The 8,099-nt window shown below is 33.7% G+C and overlaps 1 protein-coding gene across 2 annotated transcripts in view; it reads left to right on the forward strand.

The window, feature by feature from the left end:
• LMO3 (LIM domain only 3 (rhombotin-like 2)) overlaps positions 1 to 7,675 on the forward strand; it is a 50,381-nt gene extending 42,706 nt beyond the window's left edge. The window contains exon 4 of one of the 2 annotated variants that reach the window (XM_012732813.1): positions 6,752 to 7,005. In XM_012732813.1, coding sequence (XP_012588267.1) covers positions 6,752 to 6,857 — 106 coding nt within the window. In that variant the 3' untranslated portion in view covers positions 6,858 to 7,005. Of the gene's footprint in view, positions 1 to 6,751 lie in introns of both variants that reach the window. The other variant, XM_004693239.1, reaches the window with a different exon arrangement.
• The last annotated feature ends 424 nt before the right edge of the window (positions 7,676 to 8,099 follow it).

The following is an 8,099-nucleotide window of genomic DNA, read 5'->3' on the forward strand; positions in this document are numbered from 1 at the left end:
TTTCATTAGCTTGGTTTTTACAAAGATAGTTCAGTAGTAACCTCCTGCGTGTGTTGAGAATGTGGCCTACTGTATACTGCCATGTAAAACTTATCCAGGAAAAACTACAAGAAGTCATCATACAGCATTTTCAGTGTTCCCAGCAAAGGTATGGAGTCAAAGTAGGTAATGTAGTGCAGGGTGCATTGTGTCAAACATAAATTGGCAAATGTACATGTTGTTTGTTATAAGGGTATAGAGCCACACACGTGGGTGAGGACATACTGTATTTGAAAGGTGTACCAGTAGTAAATTTAAAATACTTCTGTGTACTTTTCACATTGATCCACTAATAGTAAAGTTACCTTTATGGAGTACAAATTTTCGATGTATAAAAAGTTACATATTCATGGTAGAAAAAGGGGATAAATGCTCCATATATCATTCCAAAGGAAATGACTTTAGTGTATATCTAGCCATACATTTGTCTGTGCACATATGACAAATAGATAGCATATACTTTCTGTTTTACCCATATTCAAGCAGCTCTACAGAAAGTGACACGACAGAATCTAATACTTGATATTTGAACTGCTAGTGAGTGTACCTGCCTTTAATTATTTGTGCTACTTAAGTTGTGTCATGATCAGGTTTATAGAGCTTCATCTAGTAAATTAGTTATCTACCACTAGATGTACACATCATGTTTCTTCAAGTTTTTATACTGTCATATTAAAAATATAATCCTTTAAGTTCAAATCTGTGTCAGTTTAAATTCACAGCACAAAGCAGGTAACAAAGTAGACTTACACATTGCCAAAATGTTCTCCAGAAAAGTTATACCAGTTTTTCTCTCACAGTAAATATAAAATCTAGACAGTCCCTCACAGTTGCTCTAACACTGGGGGGTTATTACTTAATAAGAAAATCTTGTCACCTTCAGGAAAGAAAAATGGTATTAAAATTTTAATTAGTATTTATTTGATTACGAGTGGCCCTTTGGTATTTCTTCTCTTAGGAACTTACCTGTTTATGCCCTTTATCCATTCTTCTATTAGGGCAGGCTTACCTATTTTATCCATGTTCTCTATAGAAAATTAAAACATCATTCAAGTGGTAAACTCAGCCTAAATTCTATTATGATGCAAAGTAATTGTAGGTTGTTAATGCTATTTACAAATCATATATCAATTTTATTTCAGCACTGAAATAAAAAGTTGCATTCACAATTAAGTCTATCTCCTCAGTGGAACTCAGTCAAGTAAGACAAACACTCCTAAATTTTGACTCTAAAACTGTTCACATTCTTATTGCTGCAAAATACTATTCTAGTATCATTATTAAAGTACCTAATATATTTCTGTGTTCGCTTCATTTATTACATGCCATAATGGGACTGCATATCTTTACTGCTGGTTATGCACAATTAGCACTTAGTTATTGTCTTGTCACTTCAGTCCCTACAAGACAAACTTCTTTAATGCAAGAAGTCAGCTAATCTTCATCAGTCAAGCAAAGTAGACAAATTTTGCTACTCTAAAAATACAGAAGGTTTTCAATATAGGAGACTCTACTTTTCCTGTTTGCATGGGAAATCCTGCCCAATACAGCCATCTGTCACTGTTCTTTCAGTAGCCAAATGACTGGCATAGCATTGTACCTTTTCAGGAGGAACTTAATAGAATTAGGGCACTTCTAAGTACTTTCTTTTATGCAGACTTCCCAGATATCTGAATTTGTGGCATAATAAATGCTTAGAATTTCACTTAGCAGTTATTTCATCTTAATTTAAATCAAAATTTAATGGCCAAGGCACTTCTGAATGTTTTTAAAATGGTATTGCTGATAACCTCTCAGGAGTGATTGTTCCCTGTTATATACTTTGCCTGTTTTAGGAGAATATAACTAAAATGGTGAATGCTGAATTTGAAAAAAATCTTGGTTTTCTCTATTTTAAAAGGAAAATCAGAAAAAATTATTCTGAGTGTGTTGCATGATAACTCATATCTCCTTAAGAACTGAAAAATCTGTGTAATAGGTTAATTTCTTAAAGGTGAATAAGCTGAAATTCCTTAGAAATTATTTAAAATTAAGTGATGGTTTTATTTAACAATGCTTATTTATAATGAAATATTATCTCAAATATGTAGAACTGTATACATCTCATCTTTTATTAAAGATAAAAACACTAGCCTAGGCTCTGTGGAAACAGGTGAATAGTGTCTACTTTCTCTGTCTGTAGTCTGCAGAGCTATATAAAAGATAAGACATCAGAGATTCATAGAAGAGTGTAATGGAAAAGAAGAGATAGAAGTCCCTCCTTCTTGAAGTCTTGGGGAAGCTCAAAGGGTTAATATATTGGTTTTAAAAAAAGAACTCTCTAGAAAAAAATGGAATGTAAAAGTGTGTTTGCTGGGACGGGGAGGAAGATGAGGAAGCCAGCCAGCAGTGAGGTAAAGGTTTTCCAACAGATGGAGCAGCATGGAAGTATGAAAGAATTTAATATGCCCAAGTACGAAAAGTAGCTCAGTGTAGAAGGTAGAATTTGGTAGAGATATGGAGGAGTAAAGAATGAAATTATGAAGTTAGGAAGTCAATAAATGAAAGTAAAAATGTATTTAAATCATTCTTCTTTGTTATTTAAAGCTATTCATTTCTGGAATAAATGTATCTTAACCAATATTTATTGACCACCCACCTCAAGCAGCAGTATAATTTATGACGATATTGCAAAGGGTTCAAAAGAAATATAATTCATGATCATTGACCTCAGCACTGCTGTCCAGACTGGGAAATCTGTTACACATTCATGAGAAAATTTAAAATGCCAAAGTAAATGATACACCCATAAATAAGTGCTTTGGAAACGATCAGAATGCGTTGAGGCTATCAGAGAATACTAATAGAGGGAATGGACACTAAGGAATATTTAGAATATAAGTAGAAAGAAAAAAAAAAAAAACCTGATTAGGGAACAGCTGAAGCAAAGATGAATCATTACCATTATTAACAACTCACTATGGCAAATTCTTATAAATGCTGATCATTGCCACACACTTTCTTTAGTTTTATATGTATTAACTCATTTAATCCTCTGAATATCCCATAGGAAGTACAACAATTAGCCTTCTTTTACAGATGAGAGTGAAAAGTAAAACATGTAAGTAACATGCCTAAGATTGCACACTTAAAAAATGGCAGACTCCATCTCTGAAGTCAGGCAGTCAGGTGTTACTTCTGGATCCAGAGCTAGTCTTTGGGCCCTGTCCTACTAACAAGGGGTAATTTTATTCTCAGGGTAGGAGGCTATAAAGGTGAATAGATTAGTGGAGTAGACTTTGAGTAGTTGATAGCAGGATTCAGGGTGTGAGTAGAGTGGAGCAGAGAAGATTGCTGGGAATGAAGTGTTGTAATGACCTTGGGCTATCTGTGGGAAAAGACAGTAAGTTCCTTCCAAAGCTTATAGTGATGGGTCCTGATTCTTCTCTTTCAGTAAAAGAGGCTGAATAGAAAAGGAGAGAAACTGGAATAGAGATTGGATCCCACCACTTTTAAAAGTGTGGTGAAAGCCCTCGCTGGTGGCACAGGGGGTTAAAGCACAACACTAAGAAGCTTAAGCCACTTCTGCATGAGTTCGATCCCATCTGCCCCCCACCTCCCTGCAGGTGACCACGTGGTGCGGCAGACCTCTCCTGACCCGCCTGCTGCTCCCCTCAGCAGTGTACTTCTACAGTCTGCCTGTTCTGTTCCCCACTCTGTCTCTGGTGCCTCCTCCCACCCTCCGCATTTCTGGCCTGTACCCCAGTTCTGCATGAATATTAAAAAAAAAAAAAGTGTGGTGAAGATGGAAATTAACTCTGACAGTCAGTAACCTTAGGGAAATAAGATGACTAAGTTAACATTTTCATTTCTTAGGAAGGATGTTACAAATGGAGGCTTTTTAGCAGAGACTTTTTGATAACCTGCTTAAAACTACACTAAGCCTCATATTTTATAGGGATGATTTATTAACTATACTTATTTTCTGTACTTTTCAAGTCTGAAGAACTTACAGATTCAAGTAGAATCACTCCAAAATATCTGGAAGTGAATACTATTATTAATTCAAAAACATCAAGATTAGATGGCTTAACAATTTGAGGAAGAATCTATTCTTTAACTTTTCATGACTAAAATCTTAACTGAACTGACTATATCATTAGCAATTATAAGGAAGATTATTTATTTCATTTTCAGGAATTTTAAGCTGATCTGTATAATATGCTAACTAAAACTAGGAAAGAGCTAGTTACATAATGTTGAAAATTCAGCTTTCTTACAAAATCATGTAGATTGTTTTGTAAAGCATTTAAGACCTGCATCAGTGTTTCTCTAAATTCTTCCTATTTATCTATGGTCCATGTTAAAGGAGGCTATCAGTCCTAATTATATACCAGTCCCATGTGCTCTTTACCATACTTTTCATGGCTGTTTGTAGCTTATGTATACGTGTGGCTTACCTCATCCATCCATGTTCTGTATCATCCTGAATTTTAAGTATAAAATGAAGTGGAATTTATCCAGGGGACAACATATTAGCAACAAAACATTTCAGACAGAAATATTTTAAATGGATATCATTCATACTATCAACATCTCATGGAATGGTATGCTGACTTCTGAAGTTATGCAATGAGTTACAGGAACACAAAAAACCTGTAAAACAGGGTAGCTAATGCTTTTTGTTTATAGGTAAAAAGCCAGGGCCTTGTGTCCGACAGGACCTGGGTTCCTTACTCTACAATATACACTCTAGTTATGAAGCATGGCAAGTTTCTAAAATTCTGGATCCTGCTAACTGTTTCATCTGTAAAGCAATGATACTATCTGTTTTCTTGGTTGGATATAAGGAATAAATGTGATTGGGTATATATGATACTCATGGTATTCTTTTAATTATATACATTCCAAAGCAGGAAAACTTGATAACATTTCATTTCTGCTCTTCACCACAAACTTGCAAAAGAAAACCGTAAGTTTATCTTCAACATCTTAAGGTCAGATTTGATATTATGTAAATACATACCTCTCTGTTATCATATGCTTCTGAATGTAACATCCCCATAATCCAGCATTTTCATTTCACTCTCAGAAAACTGACTCAAAGTGTGAAATACACTGTATATATTATAAACATATTTTGGGATAACATTTTACTACAAGCTTATTCAAATTAATCTCAACAGTAATATAAATTGATCATTTTAAAAGAATAATCAAATATATTTTACACATTTTATACCATGTTACATAAAGGTATATAATTTGGCTATTTGGGCTTGTCTAACAAAAGAAGTATTTTCTTCAACTTGTCTTAATAATCAGGGTTGCAGTGAGATTTATAGTTTGAAGTTTCAAAAAAAAAAAAAGAAGATATACTTAAAGTTCGAACCTGGGTGTTCATTTTATGAAATCGCCTTGACCACAAACAACTCCTGGAGTTCAAGATCAGTGCATACTCTGTACTTTCAATCAACATCATCAGCAGGCAGTAATCCTGGGGAAAAAAAAATAAATTCCACAAATAAACAGACCAATTTTCCTTTAAGAGGAAAGCTAATTCTTTTCAATCTACTTTTTTTATTACACTATTTTCCCCTCTATCTACTTAGCTGGAATAAGGATAAATTTCCAAATCTACCCAGTTGGAAAATAAATAGGTTGACTGTTTGTCTAGCATTCCAATCTTTGCAAATGTAAATCAGTTCAACTGCTACTCATTTAAACCTTCAACTTCACAAAGCACTAAAGGGTGGCTTTCACTATACAATTTAATCTATCCACTAAGATTTCTGCTTGAACATCATTCAAAATTGACTATCTGATAAAGAGAGACCACTATCAAAGGTCAGTGAGGTCAACTTGTATAATTACAAGTAGTTTTACTGGGTCAAGTCTACCGGACATTGCTGTTTGAAGGTTAAATTGTTACAATTAAAAATATATACAGATCTACCCAGAGTTAGTTTATTGTTAAATGTACTGGAAAAGGCACAAGCGTTTATTTCTGACCTTAATTGTGTCCAAAGTGTCACCACTAGGAAATTATACAAAAAGAGCACTTATTAAAAACATTACATCTTGCACATTAAACAATGTTTTGTAGAATAAAATGCATAATTATCTACTGGAAACTTATTTATCACATCAATATTAACAAGTTCATTCAGCTTACTCTCTCTGGTTTAGCTGGAAATGCTCTAAGAAATGATGTTTACTATTTCAGAGCAAGATGGCCCAGCTTCAGTGTTTGATGCTAAAATGACTAATTCAGAACAATCCCTTCCCAATTTACTAGAGTTTAAACACATTTTAATATCAAGAGAGAAAGGAAACTTTAAGTGGGAGGATGTGATATGGCCTCTTTTTAGTCATTTGATTCAGTGAGTAAATGGTCAGTGCCAACGTCCTCCATAATCACTGCTGTGAAATATTCTTTTATTTTAATGAGTATAAATATAGATCAGTTATGTTTTCTTTCCAATGTGATTTTAAAATCATCTTTACTGCCCTAGGTGTTTTCCTTGATGTTCCTATGAAAGGTGGGGTTTCAAATTTTGTGTGCAATATTTCATTCAATAGAGTAAATGGTTTACTTTGGCAATAAAGCAACCTTTTCAACACAGATTTTAAATTCAGGAAATCTGCATGTGAGATTATCAATAAAACAAACCTTGAAATCTATAGATTTGAATGAAGTGGTCTTAACACATTGTTTTTCTACTATTTTCAGATTTTGTGTTGGAGATAAATTTTTCCTAAAGAATAACATGATCCTTTGCCAGACGGACTACGAGGAAGGTTTAATGAAAGAAGGCTATGCACCCCAGGTTCGCTGATCTATCACCCCAATAAGAATACAAAAAGCACTACATTCTTTTATCTTTTTTGCTCCACGTGTATATAAGAATTGACACAGGAACCAACTGAATAGCGTAGATATAGGAAAGCAGGATGGTTCTATTGGAATAAAAGGCGGACTGCATCTGTATGTAGTGAAATGGCCCCAGTTCAGAGTTGAATGTTTATTATTAAAGAAAACAGTAATGTACATATTGCTGGATTTTTTTGCTTGCTATTCGTTTTTGTGTCACTTGGCATGAGATGTTTATTTTGGACTATTGTATATAATGTATTGTAATATTTGAAGCACAAATGTAATACAGTTTTATTGTGTTACCATTTGTGTTCTGTTTGCTTTGTATTGTTGCATTTAGTACAATCAGTGTTGAAACTTACTGTATATTTATGCTTTCTGTATCTACCAGCTATTTTAAATGAGCTGTAACTTTCTAGTAAAGAATTGAAGAGCAAATCTCACTAATGATACACATATAGATAAAGCAAGTCTATCAACGTTAAAAATACTAAAAAATAAAATCACACACAAAGCATTTTAGCAACATCCATTATTATTGCCATTATGATTTAGTGTTCCCGTTATAACCCCCTATTTTCAGGGGGTTAAAGATCAGCTTTAAAAAAATACATACAAATTCAACCTTACAGCACTTTCATTTTACAACATATGAAAAGTGCCATTTTTAGAATGACTTTAAAACTTAACCATTATCCTTTTACTATCCTTTTTTGTGCTTTTCTGCCAATAGAATGACTTTGTTTATTTTCAGCCATTCACCTCTTATGTGACCTAGTGCCTTTGGGGATCATGTAAAATTTTTCCAAAGGGTTACCTTAAAAGGTATTACATTGATCATGAGATAATTTTAAAATGATACATTTAATTTCTTACACAAGTTTTGTGTAGATCTCTCCACAGAATTAAAAGTTTGCTAACTTTATGGCTTGATAAATTCCTGGCATAAAACAAATTTGAGTGTGAATCTACTGAAACCATAACACACACTGACTCTCGAATATGTGATCACTTTTGAGCAAAGCAACATTATGCTCATAGAATGTTCCAGGGAAAAGAGAAACAAAGGGATTGATAAAAAACTGAGAACAGGTGATTATTTTTCAGTATTTACCTGCCATTGATTTTAATGTTCAGAAGTATACATTTTAAGAGTCTGATGTGTCTTAGTCTCATTGCTTTCTTTAAGTAATTACCCACCCAG

This window comes from Condylura cristata, unplaced genomic scaffold, assembly GCF_000260355.1.
Source record: "Condylura cristata isolate star-nosed mole 26May11 unplaced genomic scaffold, ConCri1.0 scaffold00036, whole genome shotgun sequence".
Taxonomy (NCBI): Eukaryota; Metazoa; Chordata; class Mammalia; order Eulipotyphla; family Talpidae; genus Condylura; species Condylura cristata.